Source organism: Oryzias latipes, chromosome 2, assembly GCF_002234675.1.
Source record: "Oryzias latipes chromosome 2, ASM223467v1".
In the NCBI taxonomy this organism is placed as follows: Eukaryota; Metazoa; Chordata; class Actinopteri; order Beloniformes; family Adrianichthyidae; genus Oryzias; species Oryzias latipes.
Genome location: NC_019860.2, coordinates 2,078,114 through 2,103,693, shown reverse-complemented (window position 1 = coordinate 2,103,693; position 25,580 = coordinate 2,078,114). Strand labels below are relative to the sequence as shown.

Below are 25,580 nucleotides of genomic sequence, written 5' to 3'. Positions count from 1 at the left end.
TTACGCGAACATGTTCTCCATTTACGAAAAACGAAAGCCAGCTGATCGGCTGGTTCTGACCAAGGCTCTGACACTTGAGCTTAAAATGCTCAACTTTTGCTCAACATTTAGGTGTGGGTGCCACGTTTACATCGGAGCTCCAGCTGTGACATTCTTTCAGCTATCATAACACTATTACACTTTACGTAATTCAAATGGATTCTGAAGAAAAGTAGCCTAGCGCTAAAAAGTGTTTATCAATCAATATAAAATCAGCTAATTCTGTCGTTATAGGTGCAATGCCGACCGAACAAAGTCGCATTTCTCCACATCAGAGAGTTGATTCCCGTTGATCACGTTTAGGTTAAAAAAAAAAAAAAAAGAACGCCCCCCCCCCCCCCCCCCATCACCGGTGACATCTACGGTGTTAAAGGGTTAACCAAGGTAACTCATAAGTAAGACTTGACGCCAAGTCTTTGAAGGATCCTGAAAAAGCAAAGCCAAATTCTATTTAAAAAAAATATTTTCTATTGAATAAAATTCAATTGTTCCCATTTGAAAAATTAGCATTACAAGAGCTTTGCCAGCAAATTTTGAAAATCAAATCCTCAAAACATTCACTATACTTTGTGATACCCGTCATTGTAAAAAATTCCACAGAAAAAAGAATGAATGTATTAGTAGTTTTACAAAAAAACGTGACACTATAATCTTTTTGTAGTTTTTCACTACAGTGTAGTGAAGGTAAACAAAGATGTGCTTTAACGACGACGACCTGAAATAACCTTCCTGAATGAATGGAGACGATGACTGCCCCTACGAGTTAAATTTGGCATTTAAGAAAAATGATGACCAAAAAAACAAAGCAATGAGTCCAAAATATGAATGTATTTTTGTCCCCGTCATTGACATTGAAACGTTATGGCATAAAAGTCGTCACTACCATTCAACTGAATTGTTGCTAAATTCCACGTTAAAGTTTTCTTATTAAAATAAAACAAACTGCTCTATTTGAGCAAAAATAGTTTTCAGAATTTTTTTATTTAAACATTTAGACAAGATACTGCAAAAATGTATTAAAAAGCGTATATTTGAATTAATTATGTCATAAATAGAAATACAATTACCGCATGAGCAGAAAATATCCCTTAAAACAACTTTTAAATGTTTAAAAAGCTGAAGGCAGAAATTATACATTCATATGTTTACAGCAGCTCTCATGCAGGATTCCAGCCCAGAAGTCAGCAAAAAAAAAAAACTCAACATATACCGAAATACCTGCTTTTTTTAAATTTTATATGCAGGCGGATGACGTCTAAGCGAGCTACAAATAGACGCAGAGCAATAATAAAAATGGATACAAAAACAACCCAGTGTGGCGTTGAAGTCTTGTGAACGTCAGTGTCGGCTGCAGGCGAACACAGACCCACAACTAAGCATTGTCGCTCATCCATCAGCTGCATTCAAGCGGTTTCTCCAAGACCCAAGTCCTGATCACTTGACTCGTTCGTGAACATCCGCTTCCTTGGCCGGTTAGAGATTAGAACAATAAATTCCCTCTTTCCTCCAGCTTTTCTTGGGTAATAAACTTTATGTGTTCTTATCAGAAGCAACAATAAAATAGTCATTCGGTCGCATTTGACTCCAGCGGCTTGAAACAAAACACTGATTGAGATCGGGAAACGGAAATTGTTAAAGAAAATTCATTTACGTCGGTTTTAATCGGAAAAATGGTCACGCTTGGATTCAAAATGGCAGCTTTCATGAGGCCTGAAGTCCATAGCAACCTTAGAGTTTTTTGCATTTCTCAGGCGAAGAAATAAGTACAGAAAGTTTTGTGTTTCTAACTGAAAGTAAGTTTTTTATTTTCCTTAGCAACCAGCGTTTCAGTTTGCATTTTAATGTTTGTACTAGAAAATGTTGGTCACTTACTTTTACTGAAATAAAGTTACGATAAATAAACTAAACCAATCTCAAATTTACAGGTTAGAACAAATATTTAAATTATTTTAGCTTACTTTGTTTTTTATTCTTTTCATTGTGTTGCTCCTTTAGGCCTATGCCAAGAAAAGCCATTTCAACTTTACGTGAAATTTTCACAGATGTTTCGCAAATTAACAATGTTAAAACCACAAAGTACAAATAAACCATGCAAAGAACACGTAAATAAAAGTAGAACATGAACCGTGCGTGATTTTTGTGCCGTTTATATGCAATACATTAGTCATTTGTGCGTCAATTCCGTAAAATTTACCGTGATATGTGTGTCATATACGAAATATAAAAGTTATACATCAGTGGTTCATGCGTGAAAACTCCATTAAACAAACGTCGAACGGTGGTGGAAAGACACCCATTTGCACATGCATCTTGCCAAAAATCACACAATTATGTATGAGTGACGTAATAATTGCGCATAAACTACATAAAAAACGCGTAAACAGCATAATTCTCAACCGACCAAAATTTTTGAACAGCTGAAAACCCGTCAGTCAAACCCCTCGACAGACATCTGTGCACATTGACAAATTAATTTCATGCATGTATCACAAAAAACAAAATTTAATCGGTGGAAAATGTACACGGCCTTAAGACGATAGAAGTTTGTCACTCTTAACACTAATGGTTACTATAGATACATACTTTTATGGTTTAAAAAAAAAGTTTTTTTTTTAAATACAAAAATACACATTTTTTTTTAACTCAAAAAGTGCTTTTTTTTTACAACTAGGAACCAGAGTTGAAGGACAGGTTTACATTTCTGTGCAAAAGATGCTAGTTTAGGACGTCAACAGTGTAGTTAGTTTTTATCGAGTCGGCAGGAGCTAAAACATTGGAGTCGCTTTGTCCGTTAGCTTAGACTCAGAGCAGCTACATTCAAATTTTCCACTAGGTGGCGCACTTTGGCTTTGATTTTAGCACCTCTGTGGTTACCTCTGGTTTCCAAGTTGGAGTGGTTTACTGACGCCTGAGCTCCGCCTCCTTGCATGGAATTGTAGCTAGCAGGCCGTAGGAGTTAGCACTTTGCCTACTTTGCTTTAACAAGCACTTTTAGAACTTAAGTATGTTAAACGAGTGAAAAAACGACAAAGCGAGACACCTCTAATAAAAATCCAGTAAGTCCACAACGCCCCCTATTGGTCAGAACAACCAAAACTGTTAAATAGTTGACGAATCTAACTAGTGTATGTCCTGAAGTACAGGAAGTGAAAAAAAACGGCGCAAAAGACGAGGAAATCAAAAACAGCTGAACGATTTAAACTGAGACACTGAACGGAAAACGCTAAAATTCGTTTTAACAAATCCGACATTTGCCGTAAACGCAGACTCTCGGGTGGAGATGAGCTCCAACGGTCCGCTTCAAACCTCCGGCTGTTTTGGCACATTCCTGTTTTCTCCACCGTAGGAGTTAACGGAGTTTTTCAAAACGGTACAGACTATTTCCAGGAAACGGCTGACACATGCTTTCTTAATTCAAGAGTTGCGATTTCTGCGAAAATAAAAGATGTTAATAAAAAATAAGGACAAAGAAAGCTCAATCAGCCTTTGGAGAGAATATTTACACAACAATCAGAGCTGATTTTGTTAAAAACTAAGGATGTGTTCTGAAAACATTTGTCAAACATAAACATTTACTCTCTGACTTGAATAATTTTCTGCCGGTTTTTTACCTCAAACGCGGCGGCGAGGAGTGAGCTTGATTTGTGGACGAGCCTGATTGCAGTATTGTCCTTCTAATAGGCCATTTGCATATTTCTTTTTGTTTTTTTCCCCCCTCATCTCAGACTCCGCCCCCGCTGCGGTCCACCGACACCGGCCCTCTGGTCTCCAGCGTCTCCTCTGCCGTTTTCATGAGGATGGCGAGGCGACTGTCGGACACCTGGCCCTTCTTCACGGCGCTCATCAGCTGCAGAGGAAGGCAGGAGACACGGCGCTCAGCGTGTACGACAAGCGCAGGAAAAGGTTAGGCTGTCACGCCGAGAGACGCTCTCCCCGGGTGCAAATAATTATGTGCAGAAAGAGGACAGGAGGCCCTGTGGGATTTTATTTAACCAGAAATTTGCTTTACAAAACTGTTTTAGAGAGAAAAAAACAGCCTCCCTCCCCCTGGTGGTTGCTCATGTTATAGGTCATAAGCCCCGCCCCCAGAACGTTTAATTTGGTCTCTTTAGATTAGATTAAAGATATTATTACTTCCACTTTAAAAACATTTAAGGTTTGAGGTTATCTTTATCCCAACAAATAGGAACCAGCTTTTATTAGGAGATGGAGTGCAAATACTTTTTCACACGCAGCTATGAAGTTTTTTTTGCTCGTTACCGTCATTAAAAACGGTCTCCGTCTCAAACATGAACAGTTTGCTAATTTGAAAAAGTTTGCAAATTGATAAGAAACCAGGACGGGGGCAAAAATGTTTACAGTGCTGTAAATGTGTCAATTTAGGACTTTTATTTTTTTTTTACTTTTTAAATTATTATGAATATAGAATCTAGCACAAATCAAGAAAGTATTGGATCAAACACTGAGGAAAAGTCTTTGGCTAAATCCAATTTTTCGGACAGAATTCAGATTTTTTTCCCCGTTTTCGTAAAACGCATTATACAAATGACGCAGCAGGTTTAACTGAATAAAACGCAAACTATCAGTTTTTCCTAAACGAAGAGTTCAAAACCTAAACTTTAGCTAATAGAAAAAGCATGTTGATTATTGACTGAAACGGGCTAGCTGCTACGCTAGTACAGACTTTTCTTTAATTACAAGAAGATATAAAAAGAATATTTAAATTTGGGTTTAAATAATAAAAATAATTTAAAAAAAACGGGAAACCGAAGGTAAAAAATAAAACTGCACTTTAGGAGTGTTTGCGATGCTAATGCTAGCGGTGGAACTCGGCTGCGTTTTTTACTCGCTTGTTGCGTTTCCTCCCCGTTACTGCCCTCCTTTCTCTATAGTCTTTAAAATTTGTCTTAATTTTAGCTCTAATAAAAAAATTTTGTTATAAAGGAAAGCTCTGGTAAAATAAGCTTTCAGTGTTTTTTCGGCGTTTAGATCGTATGTTCATCAAAAATACAAGTGCTCCATTTCGTTGCCAAGGAAAGTTTTCTACAATTTTATTCATAAATTCTCGCAGAATCCAAGTCCTAATCATCCCAATAAGAATTTAAATGTCACTAAATGAAATATTTTCAAATCCTGCTTGAGAATTCCTATCCCAGCATGCACTTTGGCGCCAGACTAGACAAGGAACGTACGAGTAAAGGGATGCTTTTAAATCTTCGCAACAGAAAATCGTAAAAGTTTCCATTGGGGCTTAAGGACTGTCTTCACTGGATTAGGTTTAGTAACTACCAAATGTTCGCAAAAGAAGCGACATAAAATTCTAACTTTGTCATTCTAGCCTTTGACCACAGGTGGCGCCCTCAGACAAGGTCTGATCTCTACTATATAAATCGGTCAGAATTATTTATTTCATAGAAAATAACGTAAATTATGAGGGGCGAGGATATGACCCAAATCCTTAAAACAGCAAACTCAACTTAGTCGTCGTTTGAGAATCGATGATGTGATATCGGTAATACCTGCCCACTTTTTTAGTTGTTTTAACTTCTTTAAGTAAAATCGAGTTATTGAGTTTTTATCGTAATCTCACCAGTCGCACTTTTTGACAAAAAATTAATGCAACTAGAAACTATGATTATTAGATTTTACGAAGCAAAATGTAGAAAAATATCTCTAACAGACCCTTCTTAGCAGCAAAACATTGCCGAAACATTTTTGTTTGTAAAGTCGACTTTTATCAGACAAAGTGACAAAAATTTTGTCTGCTTGAAAGTTGGGCACAGCCGAGAGACGACGTTGGGTTTGCCCTTCGTACCTGCAGGAACTCGTCAATCTCCACCTGTCCGTTCTTGTTGAGGTCCACCTCGTTAAGGATTTCATGGAGAGCGTTTTCACCAATGTGGACATTGATGCTCTGCAGGGAAGAGAAAACAGCGGCTCGGATCGATGGCGGCTAATGAAGATGAGCGGTGGACGATGGAGGGGGCGGGTTTCTCACCTCGAGGACCCGCTGCACATCCACGGTGGTGATGAAACCTTTGCTCTCCTTATCAAACTTGTGGAAGCGCTTCTTGTATCTGACGGATGAACGGCACATTTAGGCAAAGAAGAAGGATCAGGTGTTTGGTGAAAAGCCGGCTTCCTGTTTACCTGACCACTTCCTGGTAGTCCAGGTTGATCTCGGAGGTCTTGGTGAGCTGCTCGGACCGAGACCTGTAGCCCATCTCGTGGTACAGAAACTTCTTCGCTGCATCCAGCTCCTCCTGGATTTCAAACAAATGTTTCAATCTTTGAAGAAACAATAATGTACAGCCATCAACGATCGTACATGTGAACTGGACTGAGCTACTGTGATGTCATCCAACCAAATGAAGTCATTTCAGGTTCCATTTCTTCGTGATAGGAAAATGTTGGAGCCACACATCGTCAGTTAGCAGGGATTGGTCAACACTTCTACAAAAAACACTCCCAGTGTAGTTGTTGGAAGTCCATAACTCAACGTGCAAACGTTGGACGTGGTTGACCAACAGGCACCACCTACTTTTATTGATTGGCTGGTTAATAGCAGTCCAGCTCTCGTATACTGTCGATGTGTACAACAAACGTCTAAAGTACCGTCTTCTTCTCCTGACTCCAGCCCAGCTCTTTGGCCATGATCTGCACGATGCATGGGAGGGCCTCGTCGGCCGCCTGCACGTTCAGGAAGCCCAAGCGGGTGCGGCGAGCAATGACGTCGATGGCCGTGCAGGCGTACTCCTTGATTGCGTAGAGAACCTAAAGGACAGAGAGCCTGCTATTTCACCCGTCTGGACAGATTACCTCAACAATTTATTCGGCTTCTACCTCCGCCTCGATGTATGGGAACTCGGACACAAGCCTCTTCCCCACAATGGGCCAGCGCTGCCCGGTCACTTGAGCCATCTTGGCCACATCGAATGCTTTTGCGCCGTATGTGGACGCCAGGTGCTGAGCGACCTGCAGCCGTGTATGAAAACCAGAATTACAGACGTAGCAATTCAGCGGTTCAAATGACTTATTTCACATTAGAAATACAAGTAAAGCTGAGAGCGGTGCTGTACTGCCCACAGGCGCTACTCGCCCTCGCCCCCTTCTTTTGACCCGTTCTCACTGGCAGACTGGCTGCCCCTAACTCTCCTCTCCTGCCCCTTCTGCCCCTGAGCTGCATAATGTGACAAATTTCTTCAAAATGGCACCTATTTTTTTTTTTGCTTTTATCTCCATAGCAACCATTTTCTCTTTTAATTGCCTGTCGTTGATGAACAACTGTGTCATTTTTAGAAGAATCAGCAAAAGTAAATTTTTGGATTACCTTGGCAACTGAGGTTTTTTCCTTAGCCACGCCCACATTGATCATATGTTCTTATTGTATGTTATATTGTTTAATTTAGCTTGAACCAAGGATTCTTGTTTTCAATTTTCACAGTGTTCAAGTAAAAAAATGTGCGAGCGACATCACAGTGAAACTTTTGCTAGCTTACCATGCTAACCTAATGCTAAACTTCTCAATGATTTAAACCCCCAACCTTGTTTGCAGCAGCATTAATCCACATGGGAGTATAAGGTGCACGGTTGTTTTTCTTTTTTTTTTTTTTAATTAAGGCTTTAAAGCGCAACTTATAGTGCAAAAAGAAAAAAAGTATCCAGGTAAAAAGGAATTAGGACAATAATTTTTGGAACTATTTCTAAATCTCTATACTAATAAGACATGGGTTTTGCTTAACTAGCTGTTTGGCTTCCCTTAAATATGTCTGTAATTATTACATTTTATGCCATACTCCATTAACACGTTTTCCTTAGGAGCACAGGAAAAAAGGAAAAAGTATGGGGCCAAGCATAGAGCCCTGTGGTATGCCACAAGTGATTTATACACAATACACAGCTTAGAAAACTAAAACAAAAATATGTTTTTCTGCGCATTTTAATAAATCAAGATATATTAGTGAAAAAATAAGCTCTTAAAGGGAAAGGTTAGTGACACTAAAGCTAATTTTTGTTGTGTTTTTGGCAAATAACAAAAATCACACTTTCCTGATATCTTCGGTCTTATGGCTTGCGATTTCTGCGGGAGTTGTTTTAGTGTGAACAGACACATAAACAGTAATGTTCTTTAGAGCGTTAATAACACAACAAATATTAAAAGTTCAAATATTTTAAAGCCTGTTATTCAGAATCTACACCTAATTAAATTATTTCTGTAGTGAAGCTGCTAAATTTACATTACAAGATGGAGAACTTTTGGATACGTTTGGACCATATGTTGAAGCATGTAAACGGCTGCTTGTCATCTGTATCAGAGGATCAATTTCCCCTCTTTGTGCCTGAACGATAAGCGGCGGCGCCTCTTTGTCAATGAGGTGCCACGTTTACAGAACACCGCAGACTATTTGCTATTCAGATCGCTGGCTTGTCGATCATGTAAAAGGGCAGACGCTGTCCAAATATCATCAGTGACCTTTCAGGAATATTGGAGCGGCTGCAGAAGCCTCTAATGAGGAGGAGGAGGAGGAAGTTTACTGCAGGTAGCTCCCGCGCTCCGAACGCACCTTCTGCTGCGTTTGGTGAAAAAAAAGAAGCGGGCTAATTATCGGCACGGGCGTGCAAAGCCGATGCCGGTCGATGCGCGCTCGCTCGTCGTCATTGATAAATTGGACGGTGCCGGGTGTGCTTCGGTGTGCGTCCGGTGTTTTGTGTGGTAGAAATGTCAGATTTGCAGCAGCTTTAATGTCAGCTGCTCAGGTGTTTTTCAGGCTGTAGCCACAAAATAAATAGATTTCGTTTGAAAATCTTTGTTTTTCAAAGAATTTAAAAAAAAAAGGCGAAATGGAACGATAGATGAGCAGTTTGAACTCCGGCTTTTTCTGGACAGCGTCATGCCAGAAAACAGGTCGTTTAACCCTTTAACACCTGAGATGTCACTACCGACACCTAATTAACACAAACTCTTTGAATTACCGTAACTCTTCAGTGGTCTACCAAATTCCAAGTGATTTTTGCGTTCGGTTGGAAGACGTACAATAGTCCAAAAAACGTCTACACCAGAGCTAAAACTACATCAGAGGGTTAAAGAAATGTGAACGTCTAAAAAACGTTGTACAACACTTTCTTAAAAGACAAAATTGAACCTAAACCAGCTTTAGTTTAAGTAGAAACAAACAACCTTCAAGTCTGTGCTTGACCCTTTAACGCCGGAGATGTCGCCGGTGACGTCTAAAAGATAAGTCACACAACCACTACGCACTTTTTGCACATTTTCCACGTATGAAATGTCGACTTTTGGGATACATGTGTGATGATTCATGTGTCAATGTGCGCAGATGTCCGTCGAGGGTTTTGGCCAACAGGTCTTTACGTGAATTTGGTTTTAAGCTGTTTGACATTTTCGGCTTCTTGAAAATTACATAATAACCTATTCGTGGTTATTATGCAAATCTTAGTGAGTGATTTTAGCGCATGCATACTCAAATTTGTGGCTTTCCATGACTGTTCCGCATACGTCTAATGGTCTTTTCACGCATGAACCACCCATGTAGAATTTTATATCATGTAGACGACGCACACGTTCAAATTATTGACGCACAAATTCTGGGCTAGATTTGGCTTTTACATTGATTTACGTTTTCTTTTCTTTTCTTCGTACTTCTTCCTTGGTTTTAACGTGGTTCATTCGTGATAGGTTTTGTGACCATGACCTTTCTTACTTTTTCCACGTATATTTCACATATGACCAATTTTTGTTCGTGCAATATGCTCAAAATGTGATAAATATAATGTGCGTAGACAGCCTTTAATAACACACAATCTTTTGACAAACTATAACTGACAAACCGTTTAGGATATAAGTGAAAATTCAAACGGATTCTGACAACTCTGCACAGGAGCTTTCTATGTAGACTGTTACGGTAATTTAAAGAACGGTAATTAAAACTCTGGTGTTAAAGAGTTAATTCATTTTTTTCCTCAAGAACCATGTCCTGCCTCAGCAACGCGAGTTCAAGCGGCTACTTCCAATTAAAAGTCTACTCAAACGAGCGTTTTAGACTTTTGTGTTCAAAATATATATACACACAAGTCTTCAAGCTCTGCGAACAAAACTTGCAGCCGTTGAAAGTCAAACCAGGTTAAACTTTGACCAATCAGGGGCTCTAATTTGGATGGATGACGTTCTTTATAATTAAGAAATTAATTTTGCCCGGATTTTTGTCCGGGCGAAATTCTATGATACCAAGTCGCTCTTATGTCGGAAGAAAGATGTGAAATAAAAAGCCTGGAGCGAGATTTGTACCACTTTGACGTTTCGCACCAACTAATAAAATGTGTGGGATGTCCTCACTAAATGAGGTACGGAGTAAAATCCGAGTAAAAATTTATGATTTTTGTCCAAGCTGCAACAAGTATCCGAATACTTTGATATTTGCGTTCTCCTCAATGAACCATAAGTACGAATATTTGTGACATTTGAGATTGCCAATTTGCGATTCTTAAAAATCTAGTAGGGTCACAGTGTTTTTCTTATAAAAACTGTCTTCTGCATCCTGATTGGCTGTTGAGGAGTGAGCCGCTTAAACGTCTGTAATTCTACTTTGTGGATGTCACCTATCGCTGGTTATTTTTGGAACATATCCCCTGCAATTGATGAGGTAAATGCTGTAAAAAATCGTTCCAAAATACAGAGTGATGATAGATTTTAGGTATACAATAAACAAACCGAGTGTCGTTGGAATTAAATAAACCTTCAAAGTAAAGTGTCAGTGGAGATTCTTATTTTCAGAATAAAGCAATCAAGTGATTTTCGTAAGTAAAAAATGCGACTGAACTGATTTAGTTTTTACTGTAGTCCACAATTTAAACAGAAAATATTACGAATATTTTATGATTGATTTTGTGGCCGACTGCTAGCATGGTGGAGAAGCCGTATCGTCATCTGTCTACATCCCACCCAATGTTGACAGAAAATAGTAAAAAAGTGAACCTCTAAGGTTAAAAAAATGGAGACATTTGGTGCAACGTTCAGTATTTGAGAAAAATGAGGGTGTTGGACCTCTTGCTCCAGACCGTAGTCCTGCACCAGCCGGATGTAGAGGGTTGGCGCCCATCCCTTCCCCCCCTCCAGCATCAGCCCCACCGTCTTGCAAGGCTCGGCTATGAGGCCGTGGGCCTTGATGGCTGCGTCCAGCGTCTCCTCCGCCATGGACCTGTAGGTTGTCCACTTCCCACCTGGAAACAGTCAGTTAGCCCTGTCAGAGCCTCGGCCAAAACCCCCCGCCGTGCCCGGGGACAGGAAGTCAGCTGACCTGCGATGGTGACCAGCCCGCTGTCGCTGATGCTGACAATGTGGTTCCTGCAGATTGACTGGGTGTCTTTGGAGTTGGGGTCGGTCACCAGGGGCCGGATGCCGCTCCACGCCGCTAGCACGTCCCCCCGGCGCACTGCAGACAGCAAAACACCTGATCTCCAGAGCTGCTTTGTGACATTTAAGGATACTGCCTTGATATTTGCCACCAAAAAAAAGCCCTAAACTTAAAAAAAATTCACCATTTGAATTGTACAATAAACAGAAAAAGGGGTTGAAATTGGTGACCTCCAACAAAGTTTTGAAATTCCAGGACTAAAATGCATCTCTACCTCAAACATTTGGTTTCATTCTGGCCACGCCCACATTTTTACATCTTATGGGTACAACCAACAACCAATCAGTCAAATTCAAGGGTCCCTGTGTTTCTATAAAAGAACAAGTTTGTAGAATCGTAGTCCGATCGTCTGACCGGACCAGGACCAGTTCAAGTACTCTGGGTAGGGCTGTAACAAGTATCCGACATTCGTGGTCTGTTCACGAAAATTTGACTACGAATATTTGTGACATCCAAGATTGCTGTTGTGTAAAAGTTGTAAATGTAGTCGAATTTGGTAATAAAAAATACCCATCAGGCAAAGTGAATATTACTTTAAAACTGAAGAATTACATCAGATTTGAAATATCTAAACTTTATAGTAAAATTATCAAGTATTTGTCGATGAATCGCATCGTATCAACTAGCGGTCCGCAGCCCTAACTGCAGGTAGTAAAAAGTATCATCGTGGCCGTTCTGACCCGACAGCTGGTCACTTGAGTACCTTCAACATCAGGGCTCAGGTAGTTTCGGACCTCCGTCAGGATAAAGTTGATGTCGTCCTCTCCTGGGATGGGGTGCGCTGTCACTTTGGTGGGGCTATCCGTGGTTCCCGCAATGGTCATTTTCTCCCAGGGCAGGAAGAAGATGACGCGGCCGTCGCTCGTGGCGGGGTCAAGAAGACCCATGTTGTCAGGGCTGGAGAACAGAGGTTTTTGTTGTCATGAAGGAATCCGACAGGCGGGGAGGAACGAGCGACGGGAAAGCCCGATATGAGAGGCCGAGGTGGTGCTGAGGGGGGGCAGGTGGCGGGCAGGAGGAAGATGAGGAAGGAGGAAAATGAGGTGGCTGGCATTTCTGTTCAAAGGGCTGCCGCTCCCCCGGGTTTGACTCAATAAGCTTAGCTGAACTTTAAAACCTGCGACTTGAACAAAACCACTCGGCTGTTCTGCCGCGTGTGAAGCACGGAGGATCGTCCCGCCCGCGCCGCTGAAGGTCAGGCGGTCGCTAGGCGCATTCTTTGTTTACCCACAGGAATGAGAAAACGGCGAGGGACAAACACGAGGAGAGGAAGTCACCTGTAGTATCCTGGGATGACGATGTGAACGCCCGCGCTGGGCTGGCAGATGTTGGCCGTCTCCTGGTTGTCCATCTTCCTCAGGGAGTCGGTGAAGGGTCCGGTGGCGTTGATCACACACTTTGCCTTCACGTCAAACTCCCTCCCTGAAAGCGTGGGATTAAACTCCGCAGGCGTATTCGAATCAAACGGGACGGCGCCCCCCACTGCTCACCTGTGATGACGTCCCGGCAGCGAGCTCCACACACCGCCTCCCTGCCGGTCTGAGGGTCTTTGCTCTTCAGCAGATGAACCACCTCCGTGTAGTTGGCCACAGCGGCGCCGTAGCGGGCCGCGGACAGAGCGATAGCCAGGTTCATGCGGGCGTCGTTGTGCTGCCCTGAGGAAGACAAGGAGGAAGATGTTCGCCAAATGGAGTCAGGAGGCCATGTTGGGTTCTATTAAGAATTGTTCTTTGGCTTTTTTAAGTTCTTTGATCTTCTGGCGCTTTTAAATGTCCATTTTTGTAGCAAAGAACTGTCCCTGTTATCTGACGAATAAAGGTTTTTTTGCCCTTCAAATTAAAAGCTTCTTTCTCTTTTCTGAGTCCAGCAATTTTCAGCTACATTTTCCTTTTGAAAACTGTTCCACTCTTTCATTCGTTTATACAAATTTAAAAAAAAAGCTTTTTAGGCACACTTTGAACTAATAAGTTTTTAAACTGTAAACATTTTTAACAAAATCATTGTTTTAAGCAAATTATTTCAAGTGTAGCAAGTTTTTAATTTAACTTTATTCTTAAAAATGCGGTCGTGCATTTTTAGCGTTAATAGATTACAAACATTAAACATAAAAAGCTTAGTTTGCATTATTTATGGTTATTTTTTTCTTTGCACCAACACCATTTTAGCTAATAATAGCAGTTAGCATTTTTGAATATTTTTTCGATTTTTTACCTTTAATTAGCTTTTTTTTCCTGTTGTACACAAATAATCTGACTTTTAATGTTAATAATGTGCTTTAGTACTTATTTAAGCATTTGTAGCTTTTTTCAGGTTTGTTAGCTTCTTCTTGCTTGACTTTACTTGTGAATATTTTAAACTAACTTAGCCAATAATAGGATTTAGCATTTCTGAAAACTTTCCTGATTATTTTTATTTTATTTGCAATTTCTTTCCTGTTGTAAACAAATAATCTGATTTTTAGCGTCAATGCTGTGCTTTAGCACTTATTTAGGCATTTGTAGCTCTTTGTTCCCTTTTTCTTGTTTCACTTTAGCTGTGAATTTTTAAGCTAACTAAGCCATTTATTTAGCATTTTGAGAATTTTTTTAACCATTTTTCTAAGTTCTTCAGACTCGCAGAATAATTGTTCTGCATTTTTTCCATCATTTGCTTTTTTTCAGCATTGAGATATTAAGTTTTCGTAACAAATCCCCAACTTCGTAGAACAAATCAATAATTCTAAAGAAATGAAAACGAAATGATTATTTCTGCTGTTATTTTGTGACGCGTTAGCACAAAATCTGGTTTTGACATTTCTTCTAATGAGCTAAAATTTTAAAAAGTCATAATAGCCTTTTATTTAATTTTTTGACAAGAATATTGTCAAATTTTAGGTTTTTTAAAACGTTTTGGGTGAATTTCTGTGACATGTTACCAGAATATTATACTTGATAATGTTCTAAGCCAGCTGTCACTAACTGTTACTAAATTTGAACTCAATATACTGATTGCTGCAGTTCCTCAAAAGACCACTGGGGGCTGGTTTCAGAAGAGAGCAAGTTCCCATACTACCAACTTATAACGCCAAATTTTAAACTATTTTCCGTCTAACCTTAAAGATTTTTTTTCCTGCGTTTACTGCTTTATTTCCAAAATTTTGCCAACTGCGTTTATTACGCGGGGAAGCAATTGATTTAAAAAAAAATAGCAGTTTTGTTTCTTATTTGGAGCTTCAATGGCAGGAAGAGATTTTACTTTGTGCCGTTCAGTTGTCGTTTTCGGAAGCGTTAACGCTTTATCTACGTCACAAACCGAGTGGTGTCGAACAAGAAAAAAGAAAAAGCCGTTTGGCGGATCGAATTTTCATTTTATTTATTAGTCAATGGACTTTTATTTTGAAATATGAGTCAACTATGCTTCCATAGCTGTTGAGTTCGATGGAAAAAAACAAGTTTGTGTGGATGTTACACCTCAGGTTCCCCTAAGATTCTACGCTTGCTTAAAAAAGCTTTTGGAAAATGTGCCATAAAAAGAAAGTAAAACCAAAAACAATCTCTAATACCAATTTTCCATCATTTATCTGCAGATTTAGCACATCTAGACATTGCGGTTCTACACATATCAGGGTAACATCAAGCAGCTAATCTTCTAGCTTCTCGGGTTGCCATGTATGTCCGCTAAAATCCTCCCTCTGTGCTGTCTGAAGGACTAAATTGTTCAAGTCGTTTGGTCAAATTGGTTTCAATTGGATGGAGGTTTGTAGGAGTCTCACCCTGATGGCATTCAAAGGCACATGCCTGCACGTTACTCCGCCCAGCTGGTTGGGCGTAAGAGGATTAGGCCGAACGGCGCCTGAGAGCGACGGAGCCTTTGACGGTCTCCGTAACCGCGGCAGCAGGAGAGAAGGATGCTGCCCGGAAGCTTCTCTGCACCGCCGGGAGAGAAGGTCAGATTTCTAAATGTCACCGGCGTGATTGTTCCAGGCGGCGTAATTGGAGAAAAGATGCCCCCCCACCACCACCACACACACCCCCCACACGGAGGAAGAGGAGGAGGAAAAAGAAATTACACTTGTGCTGCTTTGCTGGAAAATCTGTTCTGAGTGTTAAGAAAAGCTCAAAATTGAAGATATTTGAATTTCCAAATACCTTCAAATAGTAAATTGGATCCTTTTTAAAATATTTCAGGTGACACGTTACTCCATTTTGAAATAAATCAAAATGTTTTTTTTTCATGTTCCATAACTCTGAAGTGTTTTAAGTATTTCGAGATGTTTCAAATCATTTTGTGGTTTTGTAATCGAAGGAATCTTTTCGAAAAAACTCAAAATAATTCTAAACATTCAAATACTATGTAATATCTTGTAGTATCTTGAAATATTTCAAAGTATTTCACAATTTTTACATGTAAGGAATAGTTTTGAAAAATGTCTAAATATTTTTCAATATTTCTAAGTGAATTTCAAAATGTGAGACATTTTAACATTTTTCTGCGTAGTTAGAAATATTTCTAGGTATGTCACGCTTTTAGAGTGGAGGGAATCCTTTCCAAAGAATTTAGAAATATGTCTAAGGACTCATTGCCGAATGATTGGCCGTATTTTGATATATTTCTACGTTGTTCATGATTTTTGAATGAAGGGAATCATTTCAAAATATTTCTAAGTGGTTTGAAATGTTTCTGATGATGCTGATTTCTGATTTTAAAATGGAAGGAATCCGTTTTTAAAATCTATTGACTTCAAAAACGGAAAAATACAAATAAAGTCGTCAACAGATACAGAACTATGTCTGCAGCCAAAAGCCGCCTGCAGCTCGGATCTCCTCACACTCGGCTGGTCGCTCGGCAGACGTCTGCCTCAACAGAGGGCGTCTAACCGTTCCTGCCCCGGAGCAGAGGGCGACCCACCGGCCTGTCACCACTCTTTGTTCGGCACCAGCGGAGACGCCGAGGCCACGGGCGGACTGCGCGTCTGAGACCTACAGCCTCTGACCTCTTTGATTTTAGCCGTCTTTTCCCAACGTGAGGTAAAACCTTTGAGTGCTGCTGACAGTTCAACCGATATGACAACATTTTGGGGATATTTGAACCCCCAAACTGCGTAGAGGGCTGTATCATCGCTTGTTTTGGTTTCCAAACGCTTTGCTTTAAGGACAAACACCTGCATAAAAACATAGGAAAAACAAAGGCGGTATAACAGTAAAGGAGGAAAACTTAAAAACATATACAAGCGAGTTGGCTCCAGACTAGACTTCTTTGACAAGTCCATGAATTCTTTAGTTGTTGGGTTTCGTAGAAACGGCTATATTTTAGCTCCAAACGAACAAGACCAATCGAGAAATTTAGCCAAATGTCATGCTAGCACCATAACCAGTGTGTTAACTTAGCACAAAGTGAGAAAACTGTGTTTTTTGTTGTCTTTACTGAAACCTTAGTCCTGTTGACTCATACGAATGTTGTCCGGGCCCGTAGAACGTCATAGAGGGAAGTAGCGAAGGTGGTTCGGGGCTAGAATGGCCACCTCCTGAAAATGCAACGTACCATTGTGGCAAATGTATCGTCAAGTTAAGTTGCACACATTTTGATGTACGGTTGACGCCATCGTACGATGCCCTTACGCCACACTCTGGTTGTTAGTAAGGTGCAGATGGCCCCTTACCAATTGCAAGCAAATGCCACCCATGGGGTGTGTGCAAGTGATATATATGCAAGTGCCCGTAGGATGGCCGACATTGTTGAAACTTGAACCAGGACTCACCGTCGTAGTAGACGATGGCTCCCACCAGCTTGTCTTTCTTCAGCATGGGGAACAGCTCCAAGGCTTTGGACTTGCTGAGGATGTAGCTGCTCTTCAGGCAATGGATCCCAGCAACCAGGTCGTACATCTTGATACCTGCCCAGTAGTAGGGCAGCTGCCACCATCTTTGTATCAACAAAGACTCCAATTAACTCCTTTTGAAGCATTTTCCTTTTGCTGTTGTGTCTCTTTAACTCTTACTTGTAAACGGGGAGCATTATGGGCAGGGGAGCCGACAGGTGAGGGGCGATCTCCAGCAGGTTGGCTCGCTCGTGCAGGGCCTCTTTCACCATCATGTACTGATTCAACATAAGAAAAAAACCAATGAGACCAAGTAGATGACACCAGAAGAGGCGGGAACGGAGAGGAACCTGCTCGTAGTCCAGCTTCATGATGGCCTTCTGGAGATACCGCACACCGCCGTGGATGAGTTTGGTACTCCGGCTGCTCGTGCCTGAAGAAAAATCGCTCCTCTCTACTAGAGCGGTCTTGAGGTCTGGAGGCAGATACAGGACATCGTCACAACTCATTGCAGGAGCTTAGAGGACAGGAAACTCATAAAAACAGCTGTAACCCTTTACGGCTACGTTCAAACCATCCTCGGCAACGCACGTTTAAGCAACCACTTCCAATAAAAGTCTATGTAAACGACCACATACACGCATTTCAGGTTTCCGTGTTCCAAACTCGGATTTGCACATCGCTATGCTAGTCAAAGTCAATTTTTGGGCTCTATGTCCTTTTTGATGACGACCATTTGAAAATTTATCATGAAGGGGAAATTGATAAGGATTGTGTTTGACTGGAATTCTATGACACCAATACTTTCATCTATCGGAATGGATCTGGGTAAGAAAAAGCCCAGAGCAAGATTCGCGAGATTTCCGCAAGACTTTACAGTGACGGAGTGTTGACGAAATTAACGTGAACCAACTGATTTTGACGTGGAGAAAAGCTGCTTCTCACCGCGTCAGACTCAGCGTTTAGGTCATACCGGCCATGATTCCGGTGATAAAGGGTTAATAGCGGATCAAAAATGGTTGTAGTGCATCGGTGTAAGGTGCTCACTGCGTGTGACGGCGTCCAGGGCGCACCCTGCACCCGTGGCTCCACCTCCAACTACCAGGACATCAAACTCCTCGGTGTCACTGAGCGCCGCCAGCTGCGCCGCCCGAGTAGGAAGCTCGTCCGCGTACGGGACCTTCAGCTCCGCCTCCGCCGAAACGTGGGCCTGGATGAGTGGCAGTTACAGTCACTTTTACTTCAAAGTCTCACTTTTATTGTTGTTTCATCATAAACAGGGTGCTTTTCTGGAGGTGTGTGCTGCAGACATCATAAGCACTACGTTGGTTTTGTATTAATCATATGATGAAATGAACTGTGAATTAATGCATAATGACTTGCAATCATTTTCATCCATTATGGATTTGCTGATGGCTGCGGGCTTGTAGGGCATTATCCTACATTTATGAATGATAACAGACGACCCATCAGAGGTCTGGAAAACTTTTGCAAACCTTTCAGCGTTAGCATCTTTTAAGAAACTTTGTTCTAGTTTTGTAATCCATAAGCGAAGTCTAAGATTTCCTGGACTTTTCTGAACTTGTACTTTCACATTTCCAGCTGTCTATATGTTTGCTACCAACTACTTGTATCAGGTGAGTCCAGTCTCTGTTGAAATACCTGAGTCAGCTCAGCAAAAAGGGCACAATATGACTCTAGGTGGCTCTCTCTACGTAGATAAAACCTGTTTAAATGATTGGATTTTTAACATCTTGGTACGATGAAAGTGTTTTATCAGTCTGGTTTTTACGTGTTGCTAACAAAGTTGGGAGTTACAAGAATTGTGAATATGCTAACGTGGCTAACATTTAGTGGTCTTAGACCATTTTTTTATGCGTTTCCAACAGAGTTTGAAGTTTGCATAGTCCAGTGTTTCTCAAATAGTGGGGCGCGCCCCCCATGCAATGCCAGTGGGGGGGGGGGGGGGGGGGGGGGCAATAGTAGCGGTTTTAGGCACAGGTAAAACAGGCAATTGCCCAGGGTGCAAATTTAACGGGGGCAGTGGTGACAGCGGCTCTGTGTTTGTAACAGCCTGAGACCATGAACTGCCGTCCCCACAGCTGCTCCTGTCACACACCTGTGTGAGAACGAGAGGGGAGGGGTAGTTGGCTCAGGCTGAGAGGTGGAACGGCGCACGCCGAGCGCTGCCTAGATTGCGCAACACCTGGATCATGGTGTGCCTTTAGATGACTCAGCTCATGCTATTAATGTCATTCTTTATGAACTATTGCAGACATTTTGATGACGTGTCTTTATTTTCCATCAATGTAGGTAATGCAGGAAAACAGCTACACGTTATGACATAATGAATAAACAATCCATTATTTAGAAAAAAAATTAGCACAATGTCTTTTACCTATTTCTTCAGACAAAAAACGTTAAATATACTGGTGCTGTTAATGTTTCAGATTCGTATTGATCGAATTATTTTTCTCAGCATCAAATGGTCAAAATGTTTCTAGTTTAAATAAGGACTGACAGATTTTTTTTATTTCAGGCACTTTAAGCTTCTTTTCTGTTTTAGACTAACAGGGTTTCTGTGGGAAATATAGTTAATATTTTTTTAAAGTGGATTTTTATTGCTTTTTTTCTTTTGTTAATGTTAAAAGATACAATTTTAGTTTTACTTAGGGGGGGTGCGAAACTTTTTCTTTTTCCTGGGGGGGGGGGGTCTTGCAAAAAATAATTGAGAAGCACTGGCGTAGTCACAGTAACGGTTGTTTTAGCTGTATCTGTTTTGTTTTTTTTACGTGTTACTAACAAACTTTGGAGTTACCAGTATCTTGAATACGCTAACGTGGCTAACGTTTCTAATGTGGCTAATATGTAGCGGTCTTGAAATTTTTTTTAACGTGTGTCCAACAGACTTGGGAGTTAGCATAGTCACAGGTTATTTTAGCTGTATCCATTTGTTTTTTTCAGGTGTTACTATCAAAGTTTGGAGGTACAAGTATCGTGAATACGCTAAAGTGGCTAACCCTTCTAACACGACTAACATGTAACATGTTACAAACACGATCTAGAGTTCCTGTGAACACAATGAATAAAGTCTGACTGACAGCTCACCTCTAAATCGTCTCGCTTTAGCGCCTTATAGTTTAGTGCGCCTTCACTTGACATGTTTGTGAATTGACCTTTCATTGATGGTGTACCCTATAGAGCGGAAAATACGGTATTTTATCTGTCACAACCCAGTGCATTGACAATAACACGTACAGGTTTCCAACAAGGTTTGGAGTAGGCGTTCCGTAATCGTACCCTGCTAACGCTTCTAACGTGGCTAACTACAATATAATAATAAAAACTGACAACAGAAATATATAAGTACAAGGACTACATCTGCTTTGGTTTTATTTGACTTTTTTTTTTATCAAATTAATGCCAAAAGAAGTCATGTTTGTTGGAAACTAGAGTGCTTATAATGTTTGGCGTCACCTTCAGAAAGCAAGCCTCAGTCGGACAAACAGGATTATAAGAAAAAAATCTTTAGGGTTTGATTAGTGATGCAGAAAGATTAGTGTTGAGGGTTACTTACAGGAAACATGCGGCAGAAATCCACAAAAAAATAAACAAGATTCCACACTTTTCAGACTTTGAACATCACTGATTAACAAAATAATGGCTGAAATAATCACAACTACAGTAGCAGAGAGGGGGAAAGAAAAAAGCCGGCTCTCCCTCTGACATGAGGAGGAATTTCACGTCTAATGAAATATTTATTCAGCTCTCTGTTTAGCGGCCTGAGCTAAATGATTGCATCAAGCTGCTTTGAAGCCGGCGCGCCATTTGACTTGCAAATAAAAGCGAGGTCATTGTTTGATTCACGGCCCCGCAAACGAGGACATGAGATAATCATTGTCTGCTTTCCGTGATGCTCACAGACAAACATAAAGACACAGATTGCCCCCCCCATCACCACCACCACCACCATCCAATAAACAATCACGTTGAGTCCCGGCGAGGCTCTTGAAAACTTCTCCAAGCGGCCCGGCGGAGGAACACGAGATGGACATTCATCTCATCAGCGGAGCTGGTGGCTTGGATTAGAGGCATGCGTGATTACAGACTATTGAGAGCAGAGTCGTCTCATCAGGACGGGCTTTCTTTCTTTGCTTACCAATCCGGGCTTCCGAGTCGGAGGACGGCGGCGGGCGGGCGGCACCGGGACACAAACCACAAGTTAACATTAGGCTGAGCAGTTCTCAAGGTGCGTCTAAAATAGGCCGCCAGTAGGTCGGGGCAGCTGTTCTCGCTACGTGGAGGGACACTTGTGTTTCTAGACATGTCAAAGACAGAGAGTGGGACTGAGCGCGCTCAGTGCGGGTCAGGTTACAGCCACTCTTTAAACATACGACTAATCTAAATTTGGCAACTTTGAGGTTCACAGAACTAAAAGATGAACTCAGTGTGAGATGAAATATTCACGCCTGCCTTCATCCGATGGGATTGTGACCAAAGTGGGAGGAGCTAGAGGAACTTTATGACCTTTATGATGAAAGGCTAAAGGGCACAGACAGTAGCATCGATGTCGGAGCTTTGAAACAAACGTCCACACAAAAAGACTTGGATGTAAAGTTTATGTTTCACAAAAATAAACAAAAACAGGAAACCCGCGCTTGGGCCGCCGTGACAGTGTGAAAGCCACACCCATCTGCTGACGGAACGCCAAAACTTCAAGTTCAAAGCAGCGATCGGCATCTCACCTGCGCCCTCCTGTACTCCATCAGCTGGGACACGCCGAAGGCTGCGGCCACCGTGCCGCCGCCCACGATGGCGGTCCGTCTCAGGGCCTTCCTGAACGCCATGGGCCCTGCGGTCTAGAGAACGTTGAGTGAGGAGAGGAGACGCAGCCGCAGACGATTGAGTGGGAGGGAGTTCAAGGTGAGGAGCTAAAAGGCTGCAAGTCAGACACGAGGAAAAGTGTACCAGACTTTTACTGTGTACAGACGCTTTAGGAGGTAAAAACTCATGAAAGACTCGTGTAAACTGCTAAGGCTACTCAGAATAAACTGTGAGTTCTGCTGTAAAGCTGCAACTCTGTTTATAAATGTTTTGTTTGAAAAATAAATTGCTTTGCTCAAATGTTACAAAATTAGTGATTTTGTCCACAATATATAGAAATGTTTGAATAAAAAAATTCAAAGTCAAGAGTAACTTAAACTATTTATTTAGTTATCAAATTTTCGTTTTGCTTTTTAGCCCTCGGTTTACTTTAGCTTCTTTTTTTGTTTTAGTTCTTTTAGAATATTGCTGAGTTTAGCCCTCTTCGCAATTTAACACTTAAAGTTTAACACTAAACTTACTGATTTCTTGTGTTATTAGTCAACCTCTTTTCCTCTTTAAAATAACTAAATATTATTTTAGGATATTTATTTAGATTTTTTGAAGTCCTCATCTTGGCTTCTTTTCAGCTAATTTGGCATTAAGTTCAAGCCTTTTTAGCTTTTGTGAGCTTTTTCCCATTTTCACTTAAAGTTTATTCAGCTAACGCTCCCATCTTTTTTCTAGCAATTAAATTGAGCAAAGAAAGAAATTCTAGAGGGATCCAAATGTGAATTGGTGAACTTGATCACTCCAACACCAGCGTCATACTCCTATCAGCTGTAGGGCTGTGCATTGGCAGGAGTCTGGCGATACGACACGTATCCCGATCTTGTACCAAAACACATTTTCTTTCTTTTTTTTTTTTTCCAATATGACTCAGAAAAAACTCTACCTGAATTTCAATATGTCTTCCATTGTAATAAAATTGTCAAAATTCCATTGATTTAATGATCACAAAGTTGAGCACTGCAACTGTATCTCATACATAAGTTGCTTTTACCCAGGCAAATTTGTAGTCCTTTATTTTGGTAACTTAAAATATAGAAAGGAACGAGTCAACATTGTCCGATTTCCACTACAAAATATTTCTCAGTATAAGAAAAAATATGGAATGAATGTGCCTTAACCAGTAAGGTTCTAACGTATGATTGGGGAAATAAAGTTCTGTTTATTTTCAACAGTAATGTAGCTTCTCCACAACTTTTAAACAGTTCAGGAGCCTGAATGGTGCTTCAAAAATAAAGGGGGAAAACAAGCACCAATTCATTCCAGGAACAATAAAGTGTGATGATGAGGCAGCATGACAAAGATGCTTTGTTTACATATCAGTCTGCACTGCAGCCACGCTTTCTCACACACGGAAGTAAACTGGTAAAGGTCATCGCCGCGGCGTCAGCCTTTTTTCAGAGCGTTGTACACATCACTCTGATCCATCAGGTCGCTAAACTAGAATCCATTGCTGGGAGGTTCTGCAGAACTTTAGCCTGCTTTGCTGATAGCATTTTAGCCGATGCTAAGTGCATTAGTCGCTGTGAAACTGCATTTCTTCACTTCAAAAGCACAGCAATCCACGTTTTTATATCTTACTGGCGGAAACATGGCTCAGAGTTTCTGTTTGGTATCCATTCTAAGTAAAAACTAAGTAGTTCATGTCTCATAACAACAGAAAACAAGCTGCCTCTGCTCTGGCGGCAGTCTTCCTGTTGTTTTATGTGGTGCAGAGCTGCTCAAAGAGGCTCCATGTGCTCTGCTGCCAACTAGTGGTCGGAGGGTGAAGTGGACAACAAGAGTCAGACGCTGAAGGACGCCCATAAATAATTAAATAAATATCGTCCTGGCAGCATTTTGAATCGATAAGAGTATCACCAAATGAACTATCGCGATATTTTGCCAAATCGATTTTTTCTAACACCCCTAATCAGCTGTTCTTGATGATTCAGCTTCTGGCATTTTTCAGAGGGGATGGAACTTTGTAGTTTAGCGTATTTTTACTAAAAAGAAAATTCAGTTGTTTTTTTTTTTAAGTGTCAAACACGACAGAAGCTTCGTCAATCCAAAATGACCATATTTTTTACAGTATAAAATGAATTCTTCAGCATAGTTTGAATAGGAATATGACTTACAGTCAGATGCAACTTATACACAGGTGCGACTTATAGTCCAAAGAATACAGTAGATATTATATTGATACGGTTTTCAGGTTCAAAATAACAGATCCAAAGAAATGCTTAAAAATGTCAAATGTGATTGAAAACATCTGTAGCTTTAACTTTAGAAGAACTTCATAAGTTTTAACGGCTTCATTCAATCGTTCCTGTCAAAAGTGAAGTGATGTTTACACAAACTAAGCATGCTCAAACTAGACAAAGAATGTGTGATCCAGAGATTAGGATTTTTCCAGGGTTATTCCGCCCTTACACATTTAGATATTACAGAGAAAGCTCCGTAACCACGGAACAGTGCGTATATTGATCAACATGTCTCAAAAAGCACCGCGATCGATTAATGAGTAACAACACAAAAGGACTTCCAACTTTCACACTACAACGAGCAAAAATCACTGAGACGCAAAATCGGGAAAGCAGACGAGTCTCTGCGTTCGTTCTTTTATTTTTATTTATTTATCTATTTAATTTTAACGTTTTTGTGTGAAACTGTGACTCCAGCCCTCCACGGCATCACGTCTCCATCCTCCTGGTTGGGTCAAAAAAGTATGTGCACAGAAACAGCCACGTTGCTGTGCAATCTAGGAGTCCAGGGAGCGACTCGCACCAAGTTTGGCGGAAGCATTTTAATCAAAACGGCGGCAGCAGATGGCTCAAAATGTCAGCAAACATTTCGCCTCATTAATGATTTGATTAAAACAAAAAAAAAAAGAGGCGGGAAACAGTCGCTGAGGGGGAAAAACTAAAGGTGTGGAATGAACCCAAAGAAAAAAGTTTGGGAATTATAAGATGAATATATTAATGTTTTCATCGGACGATTCTCCAAAGCTAAAGACTCCAATTCGGTTATTTTTATTTTGAAGCTCAAATCCCAGCTGTTGTTTTCAGAATAAAAGACGTTTGTTGCTGCACATCTGGATTATTGTGAGATTATTGAGTCGAGTCCGTGTGGTCGACGCTGCTTTGGATTATGACACAGATTTATGGTTAATCCCAGATCTCGCATGCCGGCTTTGGGTGTTCCGTTTATGGCGGGAACTTCTGATTGGTGGGATGTCACCTTACAGCTCATCTCTTTCAGGTTTCAGGGACATCTTAAAATAAACATGTGCTTATTGGGCTTCTATTGTAGTTTCTAAACCCTCCTTGAGGTCCACAAACACACTTGTCAGAGATTTTGTTACAAGATGGTCAGAAAAACTATCAAATCTACCCGGCTTCCTCTTCATTGACTTCCTGAATGAATCCACTTAAAATTATGAGGGAAGTTAAGAAAAAGGTTGC

At 40.9% G+C, this 25,580-nt stretch overlaps 1 protein-coding gene across 4 annotated transcripts in view; it reads right to left on the bottom strand.

The window, feature by feature from the left end:
- Positions 1-1,001: 1,001 nt before the first annotated feature.
- Positions 1,002-25,580, bottom strand: part of gpd2 (glycerol-3-phosphate dehydrogenase 2) — a 29,430-nt gene continuing 4,851 nt past the window's right edge. The window contains exons 2-18 of one of the 4 annotated variants that reach the window (XM_011481279.3): positions 22,011-22,117; positions 21,425-21,433; positions 18,313-18,475; positions 17,616-17,740; positions 17,446-17,543; positions 17,206-17,369; positions 12,959-13,123; positions 12,746-12,890; positions 12,172-12,365; positions 11,352-11,486; positions 11,099-11,274; positions 6,883-7,014; positions 6,655-6,813; positions 6,190-6,302; positions 6,038-6,116; positions 5,855-5,953; positions 1,002-3,886 (exon numbers count right to left, since the gene is read on the bottom strand). In XM_011481279.3, the coding sequence (XP_011479581.1) occupies positions 3,761-3,886; positions 5,855-5,953; positions 6,038-6,116; positions 6,190-6,302; positions 6,655-6,813; positions 6,883-7,014; positions 11,099-11,274; positions 11,352-11,486; positions 12,172-12,365; positions 12,746-12,890; positions 12,959-13,123; positions 17,206-17,369; positions 17,446-17,543; positions 17,616-17,740; positions 18,313-18,475; positions 21,425-21,433; positions 22,011-22,112 (2,184 nt within the window). In that variant the 5' untranslated portion in view covers positions 22,113-22,117 and the 3' untranslated portion in view covers positions 1,002-3,760. Of the gene's footprint in view, positions 3,887-5,854; positions 5,954-6,037; positions 6,117-6,189; positions 6,303-6,654; positions 6,814-6,882; positions 7,015-11,098; positions 11,275-11,351; positions 11,487-12,171; positions 12,366-12,745; positions 12,891-12,958; positions 13,124-17,205; positions 17,370-17,445; positions 17,544-17,615; positions 17,741-18,312; positions 18,476-21,424; positions 21,434-22,010; positions 22,205-25,580 lie in introns of all 4 variants that reach the window. The other 3 variants (XM_020707581.2, XM_020707582.2, XM_011481284.3) reach the window with 3 other exon arrangements.